At 44.4% G+C, this 24,334-nt stretch overlaps 1 protein-coding gene across 2 annotated transcripts in view; it reads left to right on the top strand.

Moving 5' to 3' along the window:
* UBR4 (ubiquitin protein ligase E3 component n-recognin 4) overlaps positions 1-24,334 on the top strand; it is a 157,591-nt gene that overhangs the window by 45,986 nt on the left and 87,271 nt on the right. For both annotated transcript variants that reach the window (XM_062190527.1, XM_062190526.1), the window contains exons 19-39: positions 2,586-2,868; positions 3,785-3,920; positions 4,842-4,921; positions 5,420-5,548; positions 6,901-7,083; positions 7,223-7,345; positions 7,435-7,664; positions 9,284-9,405; positions 10,660-10,757; positions 11,972-12,129; positions 13,488-13,697; positions 15,122-15,223; positions 15,528-15,628; positions 15,879-16,077; positions 16,438-16,626; positions 17,074-17,137; positions 18,422-18,613; positions 19,155-19,225; positions 19,317-19,464; positions 20,254-20,481; positions 21,636-21,806. In XM_062190527.1, the coding sequence (XP_062046511.1) occupies positions 2,586-2,868; positions 3,785-3,920; positions 4,842-4,921; positions 5,420-5,548; positions 6,901-7,083; positions 7,223-7,345; positions 7,435-7,664; positions 9,284-9,405; positions 10,660-10,757; positions 11,972-12,129; positions 13,488-13,697; positions 15,122-15,223; positions 15,528-15,628; positions 15,879-16,077; positions 16,438-16,626; positions 17,074-17,137; positions 18,422-18,613; positions 19,155-19,225; positions 19,317-19,464; positions 20,254-20,481; positions 21,636-21,806 (3,217 nt within the window). The remainder of the gene's footprint in view (positions 1-2,585; positions 2,869-3,784; positions 3,921-4,841; positions 4,922-5,419; positions 5,549-6,900; positions 7,084-7,222; positions 7,346-7,434; positions 7,665-9,283; positions 9,406-10,659; positions 10,758-11,971; positions 12,130-13,487; positions 13,698-15,121; positions 15,224-15,527; positions 15,629-15,878; positions 16,078-16,437; positions 16,627-17,073; positions 17,138-18,421; positions 18,614-19,154; positions 19,226-19,316; positions 19,465-20,253; positions 20,482-21,635; positions 21,807-24,334) is intronic.

The raw sequence follows: 24,334 nt of genomic DNA, 5'->3' as shown, positions 1-24,334 counted from the left end.
GGTGCCAGCGCCGCAGGTAGAGGATTAGCTTAGTGAGTTGCAGCGCCTGCTGGTTTTGTACTTTTTTTTTTTTTTTTTTTTTTTGACAGGCAGAGTGGACAGTGAGAGAGAGACAGAGAGGAAGGTCTTCCTTTTGCCGTTGGTTCACCCTCCAATGGCTGCCGCGGTAGCGCGCCGTGGCCGGCGCACCGCGCTGTTCCGATGACAGGAGCCAGGTGCTTCTCCTGGTCTCCCATGGAGTGCAGGGCCCAAGCACTTGGGCCATCCTCCACTGCACTCCCTGGCCACAGCAGAGAGCTGGCCTGGAAGAGGGGCAACCGGGACAGGATCGGTGCCCCGACCGGGACTAGAACCCGGTGTGCCGGCGCCGCAAGGCAGAGGATTAGCCTGTTGAGCCACGGTGCCGGCCCGGTTTTGTACTTTTTAAACACATCTGTTTGGCTTCTTTGTAGTTAATCTTTGACGTTGAGATCTTACTGTGATCATAAGTATTTGGCGTGGGGATGATGGATGGATGAAGGGCGAGTTGCAGGAAGATGTGCTGTTAAAAAATAAGTATGTTGACAATGATTTAATAAAGAATCTTCCTGTTATATGTGAGGGATTTGATGATCATCATTAGATAGGACCTGGATCCTAAACATTACCAATTTTATCTTGACCTGATATATATATATATATATATTTTTTTTTTCTTTTTCTTTTTCTTTTTCTTTTTGACAGGCAGAGTGGACAGTGAGAGAGAGAGACAGAGAGAAAGGTCTTCCTTTTTGCCGTTGGTTCACCTTCCAATGGCCGCCGCAGCCGGTGCACTGCAGCCGGCGCACCGCGCTGATCCGATGGCAGGAGCCAGGTGCTTCTCCTGGTCTCCCATGGGGTGCAGGGCCCAAGCACTTGGGCCATCCTCCACTGCACTCCCGGGCCATAGCAGAGAGCTGGCCTGGAAGAGGGGCAACCGGGACAGAATCCGGTGCCCCGACCGGGGCTAGAACCTGGTGTGCCGGCACCGCAAGGCAGAGGATTAGCCTGTTGAGCCATGGCGCCGGCCTTGACCTGATATTTTTGAAAAGAGAGGGAAGGCAACCCTGTCCTTGGCTGTTTTACTTTCAGCATGAAACCATTTAGATTGTTTTTGGATAAATTTTAAAGAAATTTTTTCCTTGGGGGAAGCTCAGATTAATCATCCAAATCCTCCTTAGATGGACCTGTATTTGCCATTTCTGTTTCCATGGTTAGTAGTCTTCAAAGCAGTTTGTTTTCCTAAAAGGCTTTGCTTTTCTATTCTCCATTCTAGGATCAAATAGCTCTAATGCTGGATTTGAGAAATCATAAACCTCCTTGAATGTCAGCTACCCAAATACATTTTTCCTGGTGGAATCTTGCAAAAAGACAGAGAGGATGGGAATGGGAGGTTGGGATTGGGGATGCTGTTGTACAGAAAAGGGAACCCCTGTTTAAAACACAGATGTTTCTCATAGTTTCCAAAGGCAGTGCAGACAACTGGCTGGGCTTTTTTTTTTTTCTTCAGAAAACCTGTTCTGATAAGTTCTCTGAATTTCTCTGTTATAGTTTGATAATATACTATGTTATATTTGACTGTTATGTAGATGTAGTGCTTTTAATGTTAGCATAAACTCTTGAAACTAGAATTACATTTTTTTTGAAGATTTATGTTACTTGAAAGTTACATAAAGAGAGAAGGAGAGACAGAGAGATTGAGGTCTTCCATCCGCTGATTCACTCCCCAGTTGGTTGAAATGGCCAGAGCTGTGCCAATCCGAAGCCAGGAGCTTCTTCTGGGTCTCCCACTCGGGTGCAGGGTGAAAGGAAAGGCCACCACAAAACACACCAAACACCAGAGTCAGGTAAAAGGCTTATTGTCAGGTGGGGGAAACCTGATAGGCTGCCTCCCCGTGCACAGAGAACAGTAGCCTGTACTGGGAAAACAGGTCTTACACAGCTTTGCAGAGTTAAGGAAGGGGGAGTGGCAAGTCCTGTTAGGGTGGGAGTGGAGCTGACACTTGTGATTTGGCTATTTGGTCATCTGACTTCTAGTAAGCCGGGCTGGGCTTAGGAAGATGGCACCATTTTACTTACATGGGGGCCCAAGGACTTGGGTCATCTTCTACTGCTTTCCCAGGGCATAGTAGAGAGCTGGATTGGAAGTGGAGCAGCTGGGACTAGAACTGGTGCCCATATGGGTTGTCGGCACTGTGGTGGCGGCTTTACCTGCTGCAGCACAGCGCCAGTCCCTAGAATTACATTTAGAGAATCAAAGTGTAGGGAAAAGTCATCAAATTGGTTCTTTCTGCATGTATTTACCTGTTACAAAGCAGCAGCAGCACTTTTGGGAGTGATTCGTGGTCTTCCCATCATCACACATCAACAGTGCTGTAGCCACAATTGAGAGCTGAGGAGTTTTAGACATGTTTTATGGCCAAATCTAACTTTTTTGTTGCCAAACTTATCTCTTTTTGTTCTTTTTACCATGTAAATTTTCTTCCCTTTTGTGTTTTTTATCTTAAAGCCTGGGTTTAAGAACCTTAATTCTAGCACTTGACTTAGTAACTCTTTTCTCTTGGTAGGTTTTTGTCTACAATGAAGCAGAATGCCCTGCAAGGCGTGGTACCCAGTGAGACAGAGGACTTGAACGTAGAGCACCTGCAGCTGCTGCTCCTCATCTTCCACAACTTCACCGAGCAGGGCCGGCGCACCGTATTCACCCTCTTTGTCCAGATTATCCAGGAGCTGAGTGGCCACATGGATGCTCAGATGCGTTCTGTGCCTCTCATCCTGGCCCGCCTCCTGTTGATCTTTGATTACCTGCTTCATCAGTACTCCAAAGCCCCTGTTTATCTGTTTGAGCAGGTACAGGTCAACACATTCTGTTTGCTTTACTGGTTTCAAAAACTTTGTTATTCGTTGAGTCTTTCGTGATCCAAAGCCAACATGAATTGCTCACCTTTCCTTTCCGGGGTTGGTGGCGGCTTATGGAAACTACTGAGACTTGTAGAAGTGTGCTTGCACTTGATGTTTAGCCAGGACCGATGCAGATAGATAGCTGGCTTGGATGTGTCTGTTAGTGTTGGAACATGGGCTTTGTTCATGTCAGGGGCCTTGTCTCGCCTATGGCCTTGGGCCTCAGTGAGGACGGTCGATCCTCTGGATGTCTAGATTCTCTATCTTTGCGTCAACGATTTTTGTGGAGCAAAACACTCAAACTTAAAGACATCTGTACTGCACATGTGCAGACTTCTTCCCCCTTGTCGTTATTCCCTAAACAATACGGTGTAAGAGCTGTGTGTTGCTTCCACTTTGTGAGGTCTTGGTAGTAATCCGGAGATGACTTGAAGTCTGTTGAAGGATGTGCACAGGTGTACGCAGGTCCTGCACCGTTTTGTGTAAAGAGCTTGAGTATCTACACAGTTTGGGATGCTTGCGGGTCCTGAAACCAATCCCTACTGAATATACTGAAGAGGAATCATATTCTTCAGTGGTTGAAGGACGGCCAAGCAGTAAATTTATGGATTAGTAAAGTCTTTGGTTGAGGTTTGGGGGAGTGTGTTAAAGGGTTACCTGCATTTCTTAACATGTTTTGTTGGAGCACTGTTCCTGCTGTGCTCCATCAAAACATGCTTTCCAGAAGTGGAAATGCTTTTCAGTTTTTTCTTTTGGTTTGTGAGTGTCTCACGCTTTGATACCTACCAATTGATTATCATGGCTGGAGTGGAAAGTAGCATAGTGACTGTATCTTTCTTAATTTGTGTAATTTCTGTTTTAAAAGGTGCAGCATAACCTGCTGAGTCCTCCTTACGGGTGGGCAAGTGGATCCCAGGACAGCAACAGCCGCCGGGCAACCACTCCTCTCTACCATGGGTTTAAAGAGGTAGAAGAAAACTGGGCTAAGCATTTTTCTTCAGGTGAGAAAGAAGGAGTCACCAAGAAAATGACTTACTGGTTCACCTTGGCAGGGCTGAATTTTACACTGGGCGATGGCTAGAGGATCTTTGCCCACCTGCTGTAGTCTGCTCTCCGGGTGTCTTGTAACGTACCTGTAGATTCAAGATGTTCTTAGGAATTGACTCCCACATGCTCCAAATTTATTTTAAAAAATTTGTCTGTAATAATTAGGATTCCTTGTATATGGATTCTTGCCACTTTTGGTAAATGAATTTAATTTTCCTCAGTTTCTCTTGGAGTTGTGGTTCTGACCACACGCCGACTTTCCTTCATGTGTTGGTGACAGGCTTGTGGAAATAATGGGAACACGGTGTTCTCTCCAGCATGTGCTCTCAAACGGTAGCCTTCCATTCTTGTAACCAGCTACTTCTTGTTTTCATTCTCAGTGTGTATTTGCTGTCAGCCTGAGGGTTATTGGATGTTAACTGTATTTTGTAGAAACTTTGATGAGGCCTTACTATGAGTTTACAGTCATCCCTTATTAAGCTTATTTCATATTGAGGAACAAACGGCATTAAGGTTTAATGCGTTCAGTTTAATAATAGAATTTTGTAGTTAACTTGATTGTAGAGCATATTGGTTAACTCCTATAGCTGTGGTTCTCAGCTGGGATGGTTTTTGTCCCAGTTCAGGTGATTTGGCAATGTCTGGAGACATCACTGGTTGTGGCAGCTCGGGGAGTGCTCCCAGCTTTCACTGGGTAGAAGCCAGGGATGCTGTTCAGTCTGACCTGCATGGGATGGATCTCTCAGCAAAGAATTATCTTGGCCCCAAATCTCAGTAGTGCCAACTTTGAGAAATCTTGTTTGGAAGTATTTTCATAGATTTTACAGTTTATACTTGCTTGGCAGAGAAATGAAACCGTTCGCGTTGCTTTCCAGATGCTGTCCCACAACCCAGATTCTACTGCGTCCTATCCCCAGAAGCCGCAGAGGATGATTTGAACCGACTGGATTCTGTGGTACCAGGAATTTCAAAGCTCCATTTTCTATGTTGTTTGGGTAGTCTCCAGCAAGATCAGGCTATCAAGGGGAAAAGGAATGATTTAGCTTTTGTAATGAGGGAATTTGGCCTGTACTAGGATTTCAGCTTATTCTGAAAGGAAAATGTTATTTTAAGATTTATTTGCTGAAGCTGTATTTTTACTGTAGGGTCATCCTTTCTGATGGTTAACACCCTTCATGCATTATTTCTGAAGATTGTCCTAAGTTAGCACTTGTCACATGCAAATATATTAATGGACAGAAGGAGTTGCCTCACTGTCATTCTAAAGCCTGCGGTTGTGTGCTGACAGCAGCTCACTGGCTGAGTGAGGCCCCAGAGTTAGAATCTGCTGCAAGGAGAAATTAAGGATAATTAATGGGATGTTTTGTCAGTCATGAGATTGAGCGCTCAAGCGTAGGTAGCAGGAAAAAATGTTTTAAAAAATGCGAAATGTTTCTTTCTTTCTTGCTATCAGGCATGTGATGTGCTTTTCTCCAAGCTTGTTAAATACGACGAGCTTTACACTGCCCTGACAGCCCTGCTTGCAGCTGGCTCCCAGCTTGACACAGTCAGGAGGAAGGAAAACAAGAACGTGACAGCCCTGGTAAGACCAGCAAGTCCCAGGAAGAGTGTGGGCTGTGTGTGGTAGTATTTGATAATTTCTCTCAGAAATTTCCTTCTGGGATCTAATCAGTTTATTGAATGGCTGTGCTATTTCTGGGTCATTTGGTTGGTTATTTTCACTTCACAAATAATTTTATCATTTTTTTTTTCTTTTCTTTCTTTCTTTCTTTTCTTTTTTTTGAGTTAGTGCTGAGAGAAGTATGACTTTGAGAGCTAATAACCTTGAAATACTATATCTCCCATGGACACTGATTGATTTGTGATAATGAGAGCCTTGGGGCCAGCGTTTTGTTATAATTGGTTAAGCTGCTGCCTGCAGCATTGGCATCCCATGTAGGTGCCAATTTGAGATCCAGTTGTTCCACTTCCGATCCACATTCCTGCTAATGTGCCTGGGAAAGCAAGCAGAAGATGGCTAAGTCCTTGGGCCCCTGCTCCCGTGTGGGTAACCTGGACGAAGTTCCTGGCTTTGATTTGGCCCAGCCCCGGCCCTTGCGGCTTTTTGGAGAGTGAACCAGTGGATGAAAAATAATCTCTCTCTCTTTCTCTCTCTCTCTCTCTTTCTTTCTCCCCTTCCCTCCCACCATCCTCTCTGTGCCTCTCCCTTTCTCTTTGTACCTGTGCGTTTCAAATAAATAAATCTTTAAAAAATATAAAAAAACCTCACGTTTGTACTTAAACTGTTTTTAAAAAAATTATGTATCTAATTTATTTGAAAAGCAGAGAGAGAGAGAGAGATCTTCCATTGTCTGGTTCAGTCCCCAAATGCCTGCAGCAGCCAGGTCTGAGTTAGGAACTCAGTCCAGGTCTCCCACGTGGGTAGCCGGGCCATCACCTGCTGCCTGTCAGGGTGCACATTAGCAAGAAGCTGGGCTCAGGAGCAGAGCTGGGAATTGAACCCAGGCACTTTGATGTGAGATGCAGGCATCACAAATGCTGTCTTAACCGTCATGCTAAATCCCCCGTCCCTCAGATTTTGTATGGCCCTTGCAGTGAGTGTCTCCATGAGAGGACTTCAAAAGTTAATGCAAAGTACATATTATAAAAAAACTGCATGATTTCAAATTTTGTTTCCACTAAAATAAGCTTATCTTTTAATTCCATTTTCCCATGAACATTTTGAAGTGTTCTTGCATTTGTGGAAGTCCTCACAGCAATTGCAGGCCACAGGAGGGCTGGATGATTGAGAGCCTAGCAAGCAGAAGGTCCTGCTCTGTTTTGTTACTTGGCATATCATTGGGTAGCCAAAATTGTCTTCAAAAAGCCTTTGGGATTGTAAACAATGGAGAATACAAATGCTACTTCTGTGCCTGCTCCTTTTATTGCTTCCAGGAGGCCTGTGCCCTTCAGTATTACTTCTTAATATTGTGGAGGATCCTAGGAATTTTGCCACCATCGAAGACTTACATGAATCAGTTGGCCATGAACTCTCCTGAGATGAGTGAATGTGACATCTTACACACCCTGCGATGGTCTTCCCGCCTCAGGATCAGCTCCTACGTCAGCTGGATAAAGGTACCTCAGTGGAACACACAACTTGCTGCCATGGGGTATTCAAAGCCAGAGTATCTGTGCTTACTGGAACTTTTAAATTAAAGATAATGAAAGCTTTGGACTCTGTTTCCTAAGTCATTTCTTCTTGCTGTCCAAATAGGATCACCTTATCAAACAGGGAATGAAGATGGAGCATGCTGGCTCTCTCATAGAACTGGCCTCTACCAAGTGTAGCTCAGTGAAGTATGATGTTGAAATTGTAGAGGAATACTTTGCTCGACAGGTATGTTATTGTCAGAATTGTAGTGATGGAACTTGGCTCCTACTACAGCCTTTCGTGATCACTAATTAGTATCTTGGCTATTTTTAAAGATCTCGTCATTCTGTAGCATCGACTGCACCACCATCTTGCAGCTCCATGAAATTCCCAGCCTGCAGTCCATTTATACCCTGGACGCTGCCATCTCCAAGGTCCAGGTCTCATTGGATGAGCATTTTTCTAAGATGGCTGCTGAGACTGAGCCTCAGAAATCATCTGAGATCACCAAGAACCTCCTTCCAGCCACGCTGCAGCTCATCGACACCTACGCATCATTCACCAGGTGTGGGGGACTGCCCCCCGACACGGACAGGAGCCCGGCGCTGTGCCCATGGCCCAGTGACTCGGTTTACACTTTTCTTTTCATCAGCATAGGGTCCCATTCTGTACCCCCATCTCCTTCCTCTCTGCACTGGGTATAATGTTTTCTTCTCCAATTTGAATGGGTACCTGATAAGGGGATTTTTAGGTAGTTCAGGAGGAAGTTCAGTTCTTATAATTCTTTAAATATTTTCTGGCACTTTACTTGTAGGGTACAAAGAAAGATAATGTAATTTTCCTAAACACTGTCATTTCTGTTACTGAGATGAAGCTCTTTAAATGCTCTTGAAGTTTCATGATGTGTAGTTAGCTGAAGACATTGTGAATGAGTTCTTGGTTGGGATTTCAGCTCTTCCTGTAACAGACATTGCAGATTACCTGTCCTGTAGACTTTGGCCTGCATGTTTAAATGTTTTAAAATTCAGTTTATAAAGATGTTAAAAACCAATGGATAGAACTTTGTCTTAGTCACTGTCTTTTTGATAAGTAAATGAATACATCTTAAAAAAACTAACAGAAGATATTTCTCTCCCTCTTTTTTTGTGTAAATGTTTATTTGGAAGGGTTACAGAGGGAGAGGGAGAGACAGAGAGATATCATTGATATGCTGGTTCACTCCCCAGATGGCTACAACAGGCAAGACCGGGTCAGGCTGAAGCCAGAAGCCAGGAGCTACTTCTGGGTCTCCCACATGGGAGACAGGGGCCCAAGTACTTGGGCCTTTTTCCTCTACTTTCCCAGGCAATTAGCAGAGAGCAGGATTGGAAGTGGAGCAGCCAGGACACCCATATGGGATGCTGGTGGTGCAGGCTGTGGCTTTACTCGCTTTCACAACTCTGCCTCCCCTTTCTCTTTCTTACTCTCCCTCTTAACTTAGTAAATAAATCTGTAAAATAAATAAATAAACCAATAGATAGAAAATCTTTTTCTGTCTCTCCCATCATCTCTTTCTGTCATTCTGCCTTTCAAATAAGTGTATCTAAATCTTAAAAAAGAAAATTGGGAGACTATTTGAAACTTTTTTGGCATTTTTTGAATTGGAAGAAGTAGCAACACTAGGCTTGACTTCCCACAGAACAGCAATTTAGTAGAGCTGAGCAGGGGCTTCTGTTTGTAGCATTTTTCATCTGATCTTTCTTAAGCCCATTTCCTGTACCCGGTCCCTGTCAGACCTCACTGTTGAGCCCCTCTGCTGTGGGGTTTTCATGCTCATAGAGGCCTGGGTCTTTGCAGAATGTAACCGTGTCTTTTAGTGTGAATGCCTTTAAGTAGAGAGAGGGCTGTCACGTGGCAAGGTTTTTGACAAGTATGAGCAGTAAACATAAACAGTAAGTATGAGTGCCTGAAATGTTAGGTGCTTTTCTGAGTGCTTCAGATGCAACAGTGAGCAAAACAGACCAAATTTTTGCCCCCTGGAGCTTGTCTTGTCTGGATTATTGGTACTATCAACTGTATTTAATAGTAAACGAGGTGCAAGTCTTTCAGCTTGTCTAGGGTTAGTGCCTCCTAGCTATGATGGGCTTAAGTTTCTATGGCTTCACCTATCCAACCCCCTACCCCCCTTTTTCTTTTTTTCTTCAGAGCCTATTTGCTGCAGAACTTTAATGAAGAAGGAACCACTGAAAAACCTTCCAAGGAGAAGCTGCATGGCTTTGCTGCTGTTTTGGCTATTGGCTCTAGTAGGTGCAAGGCGAATACACTGGGTGAGTGAACGAGAGTACCTGTGGATAATGTGTCACTACTACTACTAGGAGTACTGCTTCCCTCCCTCCCGGCCTGTTATGGCACTTTCCCTTTTTTGGAGCCTCCTTGCTATGTGTTGAGCATTCGCATGGGTTTATCTGTCTTGATCTTCACATAACCTATGAGGTAAATATTATTGGTTCTCCTTTTTATTCACTGGGAAATTGATATGTAGAGAAGTTATTTGCCCAAAATCCTACATCCTGGATGTGATGGAGTTGCGATCCAAGCTGAGATCAGTTGGTTCCAAGGCATTGTGCTATGTTCTTTTCATTTCTTGTGATCAGAAAGACTAGTCAGCTACTACCTCCTGCTTGGAAAAATCTTTCCTGGATTAGGAATGATCTGATGGAAATATTGAATGTAAAATCAAAGGACTTTAGCAGGATTGGAGTTAGAGTGCAGCAGTTTCCCTTTATAATTATATCCATTTGTGTTCTCCTTAAATTCAAGCTTTAAGTACAGTTTTTAGTATTTGTTTGAAAGGTAGAGAGAGACAGAGATTTCCCATCTGCTAGTTGACTCCCCAAATGCTTGCAGTAGGCAAGACTGGACCAGATCAAAGCCAAAAGCCAAGAGCTCAGTCTGAGTCTCCCGTGTTGGTGGCAGGGACTCAAGTACTTGAGCTATGTCCCAGGGTGCACATTAGCCTGAAGCTGGAATCAGGAGCAGAGACAGGACTTAAACCCAAGCACTGCAATATGGGATATGAGCATCCCAAATGGTATCTTAACTGTTGTGCCAAATGCCTGTCCCTAAATAGTTTTCATTTAGTGCTACTTAACTAAATGCTGTTTTAAATGTATGTTAGTTAAAAAAAAAAAAAAAAAAAAGTGTTTTAGTGATCCCTGCCCTCATGCTTAATCGCAAGGAGAAGAGATTAAAGCAATATCTGTTCTAAGAAGGGGGAGCAGATGTTTAATGGTGATTTTCAGCATCACTTGCTGTGATTCACCACCCTTTGCATCATGTTTTCCATTTTCTTGTAATATTAGAAAATGAATGTGATAGGAAATGAAAACCTTATAATTAGTATTGTTAGCTGTTGAGCAATTAGCTGGTTCTTGGCTATAGTACTGTTTTTGGAATGTCCATCTAGTAATTACTTTGACAACCTGGGCTGCAGTGTTTTTTTCTGCGTTGGGGCTGGGCTTGTTAAATGCTCTGGGTCGTTCTTTCATGCAGTGCTTCCTTGTCCTTTTTGTTGCCTCCAGGTCCAACACTGGTTCAGAATTTGCCCTCCTCGGTGCAGACTGTGTGTGAGTCCTGGAACAACATCAATACCAATGAATTTCCCAATATTGGATCCTGGGTCAGTCCCTGTCAGCTGTGTGATGAGAAATACTGAGCACTGGCCATCCTGTGTTCTGTTCTTGAGCTGTAGACTGGCCACCAAGAGGTCTTTGTATTGTGCAATGCTGTTTGCTGTGGCCGAATCCATAATCAACAAGTTTAATTATGCAAGTGGTTCTTATATGATCCTTTTCCTTAGAACTTTGTTCTGAGAGGATAAGCTACTTTGTTTCTCTCAGTCCTGGTTTCTTCTCCTATTAATGCTGGGATGTGACAGTTAATAGGTTAAAGGAAAAAATGTCTAGTGTATTACCTGTCACATGAATTCTCAATAAATATTAGTTCTGTTTCATTTCCTTTTTAGATTCTATCCTGTTCCTTTTGTCACAGTTGTTCAGTCTTCTTTTAGTTTACTTGGCTTTGCGTATCTTATGTTCATAATGCCTCTCCTAACAGTTTATTCTGACATGAAGTTCTTGGGAAAAGCTCAGTAGGTTACAGTCTTGTTATCCGTGACCTGTGTGTGTGTTCTGTACACACCACTCAGGGCTGTGGTACAGGATAAATACTTATTATTAAATCTGTGTTACAGAGACCAGGTTCGTTACAAAATCCACATCCTTGTCAGTCATTGCTGACAAGCAGTGGTTTTACTGTTAAATATAATATATTCTAGGTGTTTTTGAAAAAGAGGTATTGGGTATTTGTTGAAGTTAACTGTTATTTTTGTTCTAATGAAAACTTGTGAATATTTATTTGCCTACCCTACTTTTCATTTTTTTAAAGATTTATTTATGTATTTGAAAGTGAGAGTTTCACTGAAAGAGGGAAAGACACAGAAAGAGATCTTCCATGCACTGGTTCACTTCCCAGGTGGCCACAACAGCTAGGGCTGGGACGAGCTGAAGCCACGAGCTTCTACAGGTCTCCCACGTGGTTAGCTGGGGACAAAGCACTTGGGCCATCTTTCATTGCTTCTCTGGGCCATTAGCAGGGAGTTGGATTGGAAGTGGAGTGGCCAGGACATGAAGCTGTACCCATATGGGATGCCAGCATTGCAGGCAGTGGCTTTACCCACTGTACCACAACACCTGTCCCCCTGCCCTACTCTGAATAGAGGACACTGTTTATAAACCCCAGTGGGGTCTTAGTCGATGTCAGCTTTTTTTCCATGTGAGAATTCTGTCCAGTGTAGACTGTCTATCCATTCACATCTGTTTTGCTTCCTTTCAGCGCAATGCCTTTGCCAATGACACCATCCCTTCAGAGAGTTATATCAGTGCTGTGCAAGCTGCTCACCTGGGGACTCTCTGTGGCCAGAGTCTGCCCCTGGCTGCTTCCCTGAAGCATACCCTCCTCTCCCTGGTCCGGTTAACGGGAGATCTTATCGTGTGAGTACTAGTGCATAGCCCTAAGTTAGGTCTGTTCGTCTGTATTCGCTCGTAGCTAATGGAGGATAGTGAGAGATCTTCTAACTACGTAATGATGGTTTTTTGTACTCCTTTTCAGCAGAGAGAACCTGTTGCTTCAGAGTATGAGGGTTCACTTAGACTTTTTTTTTAAGATTTATTTATTTGCAAGGCAGAGTTACAGAGAGGCAGAAGCAGAGGCAGAGAGAGAGGTCTTCCATTTGCTGGTTCATTCCCCAAATGGCTGCAATGGCTGGAGCTGGGCCGATCAGTAGCCAGGAGCTTCTTCTGGATCTCTGCTGTGAGTGCAGGGGCCCAAGTATTTAGGCCATTTTCTGCTGCTTTCCCAGGCCATAGCAGAGAGCTGGGTCAGAAGAGGAGCAGCCGGGTCTTGAACTGGTACCCATATGGGATGCTGGCACCACAGGCAGCAGCTTTACCCACTATACCACAGTGCTGGCCTGAGACTGACTTTTAACTTAGACCTGAGGAGGCAACAGAATACCTCCTTTCTTACTGTGCAGTATTTCAGAAAATACTTGCTTATTCTAAACCATTTTGTAATTTAAAAGTGCTTTTTGGTTTAAATTTTAAAGTGATAGTGACATTGATTATCTGACATTTCCCCATAGTCATTGTGGGAGTAAGACAGGCCAATGAAGGCACTGTTTCATCTTGCTGTATGTAGGCGACAGGTACAGTTATATATCATGTTGCCTGAGTTATCCAGATTCCTGGCACTTCTTCCAGAAAGCTTGTCTGGATGGATTACTTGCTTAGGTTTCAGTTAATTTTATTTAATTTTTTTTTAGCATTATAAAAACGCATCTTATTAACTTAACTATTTAAAGATTTACTTATTTATTCTGAAGGCAATGTTACAGAGAGAGGGAGGGAGAGAGGTCTTCCATCTGCTGGTGCAGTCCCTAAATGGCCACAACTGCCGCAGCTGGACCTATCTGAAGCCAAGAGCCAGGAGCCTCCTCCAGGTCTCCCACGTGGGTGCAGGGGCCCAAGCTCTTGGGCCATCTTCTGTTGCTTTCCCAGGCACATCAGTAGGGAGCTGGATCAGAAATGGAGCAATCGGAACTCAAACTGGCACCCATATGGCATGGTGGTGCCACAGGGAGCATTTTACTTGCTATGCCTCAATGCCGGCCCCTTACTTGACATTTAATAAAGGAATTTTTTCCATGGAAGTGATTTTTGCTCCAACTATGAAGGGAAAAGACTGGAGTAAAAGACCTTTCCCTAGTAAATGGTTGAATCATTCTATTCCTGCCTTGCAGCATTTTGAAGTGTGTGTGTTCTCTAACGTGGCTCCGTTTTCTTTGCTGAAGCTGGTCGGATGAGATGAACCCACCACAGGTAATTCGGACACTGCTGCCCCTTCTTTTGGAGTCGAGCACTGAGAGCGTTGCTGAGATCAGCAGCAACTCCCTGGAACGCATCTTGGGCCCTGCAGAGTCTGATGAGTTCTTGGCCCGGGTTTATGAGAAGCTGATCACTGGCTGCTACAACATCCTGGCCAATCATGCGGACCCCAACAGGTGAGCCTGAGGGAGGAGAACAAAGGTTCTTGTAACAAGTGCTGCACCTGTGTGCATTTTGCATGCATTTGGAAATTAATGAAGAGTTATTCAGAATGGTGTGATTAATGCTTGGGAATAAATATTAAGAAAATGGAAGGCTTAAATGTTCAGATTTGGAGATTTAAATAATTCAGTAAGTGATGCCCGTGTTCTGTGTTAGATGTGATGAGGGTACAGATCTGGCCAGTAGAGTTACCTTGTAATGTTACTGTTTTTTAAATATTTTTAAAATTTATTTGAAAGAAGTCTTCCATGTACTGGTTCACTCCCCATATAATCATAATTGCCAGGGCTCAGGCAAGCCGAAGCTAGGAGCCTGGAATTCCATCTGGGTTTCCTGCACGGGTGACAGGGCCCAAGCATTTGGTCCGTCTTCTGCAGCTTTACTCTGGCACGTTAGCAGGGAGCTGGATCAGAAGTGGGACAGCTGGGACTTCACTGAGGCCCAAATGGGTTGCTGGTGTTCAAGTGGTGGCTTTACATGCTGCCTCACAATGCTGGCCTCGGTTTCTAACATTTTTGAGATCCCACTTCTGAAATAGAATTAGGAGATCCCACCACTTTAGTTGACCTTGATTGTTTAGACTATGTTGGTGTTGGAAGAGCAATAAAAAGCAGTCATGTTGTTCTTAACACTCCATTGAGAACTCTTAAGTGATCAACTATTGAATCATTTTTTGAACAGATAAAGAATTTGACACTGTTCATGCAAAAATGATTTGTCTCAAATTCTCCCCACCGCGAGAAAAGTCAGTGGCAGAATCTAGCTAATACTCTAAGCTTTAGACGGCTTTTCTGTTTAATTTTCTAGGAAAGAGAGTAGTCAAGTAAAATTAGAGTGCTACTGTTATTCATTAAATGTTTATTGAAATCTTCCTGCTGTGTGTCATGCTTTATGTTAAGGTTTTATATTTTTTTCAAACATTTATTTATCTATTTGAAAGTCAGATTTACGCAGAGAAGGAGAGGCAGAGAGAGAGAGAGAGAGAGGTCTTCCATCTGCTGGTTCACTCCCAAATTGGCCGCAATGGCCAGAGCTGAGCCGTTCCGGAGCCAGGAGCTTCTTCCAGGTCTCAAGTGGGTGCAGGGGCCCAAGGACTTGAGCCTTCTTCTACTGCTTTCCCAGGCCATAGCACAGAGGTGGATCAGAAGAGGAGCAGCTGGGTCTCGAACTGGCACCCATATGGGATACTGGCACTGCAGGCTGCGGCTCCACCCCTATTCCACAGTGCCAACCCCTGTGTTAAGCTTTGACAGGGCACAATTGAGCATTGTCTTCAAAATCTGCTTGTAAACAAACAAGCCTACATTTTTAAACATCAAGTTCAGGAAATTGAAACAGGTTTGATTACTGTTAGTTAATTTTTTCTTTTGATTCTCAGTGGACTGGATGAAGCCATCTTGGAAGAATGTCTCCAGTATTTGGAAAAGCAACTGGAAAGCAGCCAGGCTCGCAAAGCTATGGAGGAGTTTTTCTCTGACAGGTGACTACATTTCATTTTATTCAATGAACATTTTTTTAATGCTCCTTGAAAGGAAGGAGCTGCATGTGTTGACTCATTATTCTTTCTTAGAGAATGCCGAAGGCCTACTTCGATGCCTGTATTTTGGGGAGGACTTAGGTTAATTACTGACTCCTTGAAGTAATTGATGAGGGGTTTGATTCCAGGAACACCTTATGTTGTTGACTCCCAGTAGCTATTTCCCTGGAGGAGATGAGATTGTAAAGAAATAGAAACGAATGCCTTTTATGTGAGGCTTAATGTGATTCTTCCATTTTCCCCCCAGTGGAGAACTTGTGCAGATCATGATGGCAACAGCCAATGAGAACCTCTCTGCTAAATTCTGTAACCGAGTTTTGAAATTCTTCACCAAACTCTTCCAGCTGAGTGAGTGACAGCTTTTGGTAATCTTCTTATGGGAACTTTGATGTCCAGCTAATACTGTGCATCTCTTCTGCCCGAGTTTAACTGTAGCATGAAAATGCTAACAAGTGGAGAGAATCCCTCGGAGAAAGTTTAGAAGGAAGTTGAAAACTTGCTTGAAGCCTTTTCCCATTTTCCTGGCCCACGGTTTGCCCTCTTCCCCATCTTCCCTTCACCTTCTTCACTGACCCATAGCTTGTCGATCTGTTCCTAGCTGAGAAGAGCCCTAATCCTAGCCTCTTGCATCTCTGCGGCTCTCTGGCACAGCTGGCTTGTGTGGAACCTGTACGTCTGCAGGCCTGGCTCACACGCATGACAACGTCACCCCCAAAAGATTCTGATCAGCTGGATATAATTCAGGAGAACCGGCAGCTGTTGCAGTTACTGACCACATACATTGTTAGGGAAAACAGGTAAAACTTGTTTGTGTGTTGTGTGTCCCTAACAAGCCCAGAAATACAGTGTGGGTGAATCTGTCTTCCCTGTAGGCATCAGTCTTAGCATCTTCAGGGGTTTCTTGTCTCTGCTTCGCTAGACTAAAGGAATCCGGTTTAGTTCTTGATCTTTCTCATAGAAAAAGCTTTAATTACTGGGCCTGTGTGTTGAAACCTGAATGAATGTTTTGTAGACTACATCCAAAGCTGGGGTTGGTAATGTAGTCGTGTATTTAATTTTTAATTTGAAAGTTCTTTTCGTTACTCTTACACATTTGAGATACATATTCAGGTTTCTATTGGTTATTTATTGACTTCCTCTTTTTTTTTTTTTGCCAGCCAAGTTGGGGAAGGTGTGTGTGCTGTACTTCTGGGCACCCTGACCCCCATGGCAACAGAGATGCTCACTAACGGTGATGGGACTGGCTTCCCTGAACTCATGGTTGTGATGGCCACTCTGGCCAGTGCAGGTCAAGGTGCTGGTCACCTTCAACTCCATAATGCTGCTGTGGACTGGCTGGGCAGATGGTAAGATAATGAAATTGGAGGAACCCATCTGTAGGTTACAACATTGCTTTTGGAGAAGAGGGAGGGTAATTACACATTATTTTCTTTGTAGCTTGGAGTGAGTTTTAAAGAAAGTTCAATCTCTACCTTTTTATTGGGGATTGAGGTGACCCAGTCACTCTGTTCACGTAAGATTTAATATTCATTATTTTCCTGGTGGAATTTTCTGTTCATTATTAATTATTTCCTATTAATTATTTTTAAGAGAAGTCTTGGAAAGAGTATACCACATGTCAGTGATAATCCTAAGACCAGAGCACCCCACACTATGACTGTGTTACTTATAGATTTGCTAAGAATGCTTTTTGCTCAAATTATCCATACATTGATTCAAGGTTTATGAAGATGCTTCCTTTTGTTACTTAGATGATTTTATGGTCCCCCTCCCCTTTTTTTCCTTTGGTACAGTAAGAAATACCTGTCACAGAAGAATGTTGTTGAAAAACTGAATGCCAATGTGATGCATGGGAAGGTAAGACAACCTTCAGGGAGTGGGGAAGAGGTGATTCTCCTCTCAAGTCAGATAGAAGGCAGGCTGCCCTGCCCGTTGTCTTCTGTCCCTGGCTAACCTACAGAGGATACAGCTGAAAGGCCTTTCTAGGTGTGTATGCTGTCAGGCCCCTTACAAGTGGCCATTAGTGATAGGAAGGGACTATTCTGGTAAGGAGCATCCCGCAGGATCCTGCAAACAGCGACTTCCTGCTGCTCTGCGTCGCTGCCATGTGGTACAAACTGCACGGAGTCAGGGCCTTGAGGCTGCAGACGTCTCCTCCACTCCAGGCCAGATGCCACCGTTGTTTAATTTGCCTGAAGGTTCAGGTTACTGTGGCGTGTGAAAGGAGTTTGAAGTTGACAAAAATTTGTGTTCAGCATTTTTTAACCTCCATTCAGCCCACGGACTTGACATAGCTGGTAGCTTGCCTCTGAGACCCAGCACGGTACCATTCCTTTCTCACTCCTTTCTTGCTGAAATGTCAAAGTGTGGAGTGAAGCAACTAGAAATCTCAGTCTCTGGCGCCAGCCTGTTGGGATTTTAGGCAAGTTTGTTAAGCACCTGCAGTGAGTGACTGGATCATTCTTCTCTTGCTCTCTGAAACTGCTCCTCTCAGAATTACTTTCACTAAGAGTTAAAGAAAATGCTAATGTAGGGAAATTATGCTAATGAGATAAGATAGCACCATTGTCTTGAATTATTTTAATATCATTTACTCCATTCTCTTATTCAATTTTATTTCATCTTATAAGGTATTGTAAAGAGTTATCTTTGTGCTTAAGAATGAATGAACATAGGGCGAGCATTGTGGTATGGTGGGCAAAAACTGCCACCTACGATGCCAGCATCCCATATGGGTGCCGGTTTGAGTCCTGGCTGCTCCACTTCCAATCCGGCTTCCTGCTAATGTGCCTGGGAAAGCAGTGAAAGATGGCCCAAGTGTTTGGGCCCCTGCACCCGTGTTGGAGACCCGAATGAAGCTCCTGGCTTCAGCCTGGCCCAACTCTGGCTGTTGTGGCCATCTGGAGACTGAACCAGTGGATGGAAGGTCTCTCCCTCTCTGTCTCCATCTCTTTCTGTAACTCTTGACTTTCAAATACATAAATCTTAAAAAAAGAAAGGGGGGGGGAATGAATAAACGTACACTAATTCAGTACATTTTACTGGCCAGCTATCTACAAATATAGTGATAATTTCTAGGAAAATAGGTAATTGAAACCCAAGAGGCCAATGTTTCTGTGGGGTTGTGATCTTGTCTTACAGCATGTGATAGTCTTGGAGTGCACATGTCACATTATGTCTTACCTGGCTGATGTCACGAATGCTCTGAGCCAGAGTAATGGTCAAGGTCCAAGTCATCTGTCAGTGGATGGGGAAGAGAGGGCCATTGAAGTGGACTCGGATTGGGTGGAGGAGTTGGCAGTGGAAGAGGAAGATTCCCAGGCTGAGGATTCAGTAAGTACTGTGTGATCTCTCAGTTCACCTCTCAACGTAAGGATAGAATAGCACTCTAACAGGCCTCTGGCTCCCTATCCCAGCCCCTCTTGAGCTTCCAAATTTCCCAGTCCTTGTTACTTTGTTCCAGCTTATGTAACTAATGCCAAATTCCGATATTTTTTAGGCATGGAGCACAAGCCAAGGGGATCTAACCTCTTGAGTTGAGAGCTTTTTCATAAGCATATGTGTGTCTTTTATTCAGAGTCACTTGTTGCCTGCTTCTTCAGTCTTTGCATTCAAAATAGAATTTGGGGATGATAGGAACTCCCTTGTTAAGAAAGCATTCAAATTTCTTGTTTTCTTAACCACAAAGTCTGAAGGTTTCACCTGAAATTGCAGCAGATTTTCACTCAGCTGGCCGTCTCCAGTTGGGCCAGGTTGCTGTTGATCATCTATGAGTCCACTCCCCATTCTTCCAAGGGTGTTGAAGTGGGGTGTTTTTATGGGTGTTTAGGGGGAGGCCTGTATTTCTGAGTAACCTGACTTACTCTCGTTGAAGGATGAAGACTCGCTTTGCAATAAACTCTGCACTTTTACGATCACACAGAAAGAATTCATGAACCAGCACTGGTAAGAGTAGTTCTTCCTCTTAGGTGGGAGTTTGCTGGACCTTGATTGTTGGCATTTCCAGGCTTATTTGCCGGTTCTTGTTTTTTTGTAGGTATCACTGTCACACCTGTAAAATGGTTGATGGGGTGGGTGTGTGCACGGTGTGTGCTAAGGTGTGCCACAAGGATCATGAGATTTCCTATGCCAAGTATGGGTCCTTCTTCTGTGACTGTGGAGCCAAGGAAGATGGCAGCTGTTTGGTGAGGGATTTGGGGCCTTCGTTGAACTAAACAGTGTGGCTTGCTAGTGCTAGTAACAGGGAAAAACTGGAGGGTTCCCATATCACCTCTGTGGTACCAGGTCTAGGATTATGTTCTGGGTTTGTCACTGGGTTTGTACAAATCTGGGCTAAGCACTTCACTTAGAATGTTAGAACTAACAGGCTTATTTGTGATCTTGAAGTCAGTTATTTTTTGAAAGATTTATTCATTTATTATTTGAAACTAGCAGTTACACAGAGAGAGAAGGAGAAGCAGAAAAAAAGAGAGAGAGAGAAGTCTTCCATCTGCTGGTTCACTCCTCAGATGGATGCAACGGCCGGAGCTGCATTGATCTGAAGCCAGGAGCTTCTTCCAGGTCTCCCACGTGGGTGTAGGGGCCCAAGAGCTTGGACCATCTTCTGCTGCTGTCCCAGGCCATAGCAGAGAGCATGATTGGAAGTGGAGCAGCTGGTTCTCGAACCAGTGCTCATATGGGATGCTGGCACTTCAGGCCGGGGCGTTAACCCGCTGTACCACAGCGCTGGCCTGTAGTTAATTTTCTTTTTTAAGACCTCCTTTTAATTGCAGATGTTCTAACCAAGGCCTAATGCTGTGAGTGAATAAAGAAGTTAGTGAATGTCATGAAGATAAGGATGTAGCTTGTGGATAACATTTACTTGCTCAACCAATTTCTCCTTTGGTCAGATTTTCATCTGAGATTTTAGGCGTAATTTATTTCATCTGTGCTGTGGCTAGAATTTGGGAACTTTTGACATTTTCTGTCCCTAGGCACTGGTGAAGAGGACTCCTAGCAGTGGCATGAGCTCTACCATGAAGGAGTCAGCATTTCAAAGTGAACCCAGGGTTTCAGAGAGTCTGGTGCGCCATGCCAGCACCTCGCCAGCTGACAAGGCCAAGGTTACCATCAGTGATGGAAAAGTTGCTGATGAAGAAAAGCCCAAAAAGAGCAGCCTGTGCCGTACAGTAGAGGGCTGCCGGGAGGAGCTGCAGAACCAGGTGGGACCTAGTCTATGCCAGCAGGTAGTTCAGAGCCTGGCACATTTGCGTGGGAGTAAAAGATGCACAAGGCTTGCAAAGATGCACAAGGCTTGCAAAGTGATACTTTTCTCTCTCTTAACTTTAGCAGTTTTTGTGGTGTGAATATAGAAACTATGTGGTGTTAGCCCCTAGGGAAGGATTTAGGACTAAGGAGTATTAGGAGTCTGTAGGGGTTGGTGGGAGGGTAATTTGTAGCTTTGTAATGTTCTGGAACACCTCTCCTGGTTGCACAAAATGATTTTTTGTGATTTATTTATTAGTTTTCCAAGGGTGGTGTGTAGCCTATGTAAGCCTATGAAGAACTTCAAAAAGTTCTTGAAAAATGAATTAAAAGATAATAATTTGTGTAAAAAATTTGAAATCCATGCATAATTTTTAAAATAAGCATTTTCCATGATCTTTTTGAAGACCCTTCATATATATATATACACACACACACACACACTTCAAAATGTGCCCTAAAATTAACTTATTCTTTTCATTCCATTTTCCATGAACTTCTTTTTCATTTCTAAGATTTGTTTTATTTATTCGAAAAGCAGAGTGACAGGGAGAGGGATGGACAGAGAGAAAGAGATCTTCTATCAAGTGGCTTATTCCCCTTATTGCCATAGCATTTGGGGCTGGACTGGGCCAAAGCTGGGAACCAGGAATTCCATGTAGGTCTCCCAAGTGGGTGGTAGGGGCCCAACGCTTTTGCCATCTTTGACTGCTTTCCCAGGCACAGCAGGATCAGAAGCAGAAGAGCTGGCACTGTGATATGGCATGCCAGTGTCACAGGCAGCAGCCTAACTCATTGTACCACAATGCTGGCCCCTGAACAAACTTTTTATAAATATTTCATCAAGTATACAAAGAGGAGGGATTGGCCAGTTATGTATGATGATTGCTTTCACACGTTAGGGTTTCTGTGAGTCTCCTGCTTTAGAAAGATTGCTTTAGAGTCGGCAGCACAATAGTGTATTGACTGAAATCAAATTCAGGATTGTGGAGAGCATGAGGGGATGGCTTGCTTAGCTAAATGGAAGTGGGGAAACTGGTTCTGAAGGTACTGGCAAGAGTTTTCTAACTAATGGGACCCCTCTCCCACCTTTTGTTTCTGTACTTCTCAGGCCAATTTCTCCTTCGCTCCTCTTGTGTTAGACATGCTCAATTTCCTCATGGATGCCATTCAGACCAACTTTCAGCAAGCGTCAGCTGTGGGTAGCAGCAGCCGGGCTCAGCAGGCCCTCAGTGAGCTGCATACAGTGGACAAGGTGGTTGAGATGACGGATCAACTGATGGTGAGTGTGTCCGGGCCACACAATTTGGTGGTTATGGAAACCAACTGCCTGGAACATAGAGATGTGCAAAGTACTCTGGGGAATATACTTAGAATAGTTCATCCCCGGCCCTTCAGAACATAGAATTTATGTATTGTGGTTGTCCCAGACTGTCTTATGAACCATGTGAAAGCATACGAGGTGTTTCTTCAAAAGGAGGGAGCCCAAGGTCGTTCGAACCACCACCACCTCATGGTAACTTCAGTTCTTCACGTGACATGGCTTGTAAGTCCATAGCGTTATCCACTTTTTTTTTTTTTTTTTTTTTTGACAGGCAGAGTGGACAGAGAGAGACAGAGAGAAAGGTCTTCCTTTTGCCGTTGGTTCACCCTCCAATGGCCGCCGCGGTAGCGCGCTGCGGCCGGCGCACCGCGCTGTTCCGATGGCAGGAGCCAGGTGCTTCTCCTGGTCTCCCATGGGGTGCAGGACCCAAGGACTTGGGCCATCCTCCACTGCACTCCCTAGCCACAGCAGAGAGCTGGCCTGGAAGAGGGGCAACCGGGACAGGATCGGTGCCCCAACCGGGACTAGAACCCGGTGTGCCGGCGCCGCAAGGCGGAGGATTAGCCTGTTGAGCCACGGCGCCGGCCGCGTTATCCACTTTTAAGACCTGCTGCTCCAGCACTGACTTTCAGACTTTTGCTATGGCCTTCCTGGTCTCTTTAAGAGCAGCTGTGTGAAGTAATGAAAAATAAAGTGATGGCAATTACTAACGGAAAGTGAACAGATATTGTGGATGAAGTAAATGGAGTCAGTCTCACAAGGTGGTGGTTCTAAGGAACAACACTCGACTTGGGAGTACGCATACAGTCACAGCTGTATTCTGGTGTTTTATTAAAAAATCAATCACAGGTTTTTTTTGTTTTGTTTTGTTTTGTTTTTTTAAGATTTATTTGTTTGCAAGAGTTACAGAGAGAGAGGAGAGACAGAGACAGATCTTTCATCCACTGGTTCACTCCCCAAATGGCTGCAATGACCAGACTGGGCCTGGCCAAAGCCAAGAGCCAAGAGCTTCTTCTGGGTCTCCTATGTGTGTACAGAGTCCCAAGCACTTGGGCCATCCTCTGCTGTTTTCCAAGGTGCATTAGCAGGGAGCTGGATCGGAAGCAAAGCAGCTGGGACACAAACTGGTGCCCATAAGGGATGTTAACACTGCAGATGGCGGTTTAACTTGCTGTAACACAATGCTGGTACCATTCGTCATAGTTTTTGAGCACTGGATTTTCAGTTGTTTAAGATGAAGATAAAAAAATCCTGGAGTAGGGTTGGTAACCTCTAACATTGCTGACTTCAATTTGCCAGATTAAAGTAATGCAAAAAAATTCCATCTGTTATCAACCATCATTTTATAAAAGAAAGGATTTTTTTTTTTTTTTGGACAGGTAGAGTTAGACTGTGAGAGAGAGAGAGAGAGAGAGAGAGAAAGGTCTTCCTTTTTTCCGTTGGTTCACCCCCCAAAATGGCCACCGTGGCCATCGTGCTGCGCCGATCCGAAGTCAGGAGCCAGGTGCTTCCTCCTGGTATCCCATGTGCGTGCAGGGCCCAAGCCCTTGGGCCATCCTCCATTGCCTTCCTGGGCCACAGCAGAGAGCTGGACTGGAAGAGGAGCAACCGGGACAGAATCCCGTGCCCCAACCGGGACTAGAACCCAGGGTGCCGGTGCTGCAGGCGGAGGATTAGCCAAGTGAGCCATGGCACTGGCCAAAAGAAAGGACATTTTAACATGTAGAAGGCCAGTAATTTAATTGTGAAAGATTGTTTTGAAAGGCAAAATGGTAGGGGGGAGAGAGAAAGAGGAAGAGAGAGCTTTCTTTCTTTTTTTTTTTTTTTTTTTTTTTTTTTTAAGATTTATTTATTTATTTGAAAGAGTTACACAGAGAGAGGAGAGGCAGAGAGAGAGAGAAAGAGGTCTTCCATCTGATGGTTTACTCCCCAGCTGCAACGGCCGAAGCTGTGCCGATCCAAAGCTAGGAGCCAGGAGCTTCTTCCGGGTCTCACATGTGGATGCAGGGGCCCAAGGACTTGGGCCATCTTCTACTGTTATCCCAGGCCCATAGCAGAGAGCTGGATTGGAAGTAGAGCAGCCAGGACTCAAACTGGCGCCTATATGGGTTGCCGTCACTTCAGGTCAGGGGATTAACCCGATGCGCCACAGCGCCAGCTTTCATTTGCTGTTCATTCCCTAAATGTCTGCTACAACCAGGGGTAAACCCAGTCAAAGCCAGGGGCCAGGAACTACATCCTGGTCTCTCATGTAGGTGGCAGGGACTCAAGTACTTAGGCTATCATCATCTGTTTTCTTAGGTGCAGTAACAGGGATCTATATCAGAAGTGAAGTAGACTGGACTCACACTTGCACTCTGATAGGGGATTGCAGGCATCCAAGTGGCAGCTTACTCCACTGCACTACGATTCCCCCTCTCTCCCTTCAGCCACATTATTGTTGGACTGATAATAACTTCAGTGAATTTACCCAACCATCCAGGGAT

The sequence above is a fragment of the Lepus europaeus genome, chromosome 5 (assembly GCF_033115175.1).
Source record: "Lepus europaeus isolate LE1 chromosome 5, mLepTim1.pri, whole genome shotgun sequence".
Lineage (NCBI taxonomy): Eukaryota > Metazoa > Chordata > Mammalia > Lagomorpha > Leporidae > Lepus > Lepus europaeus.
This window is presented reverse-complemented; position numbering and strand designations above follow the sequence as displayed.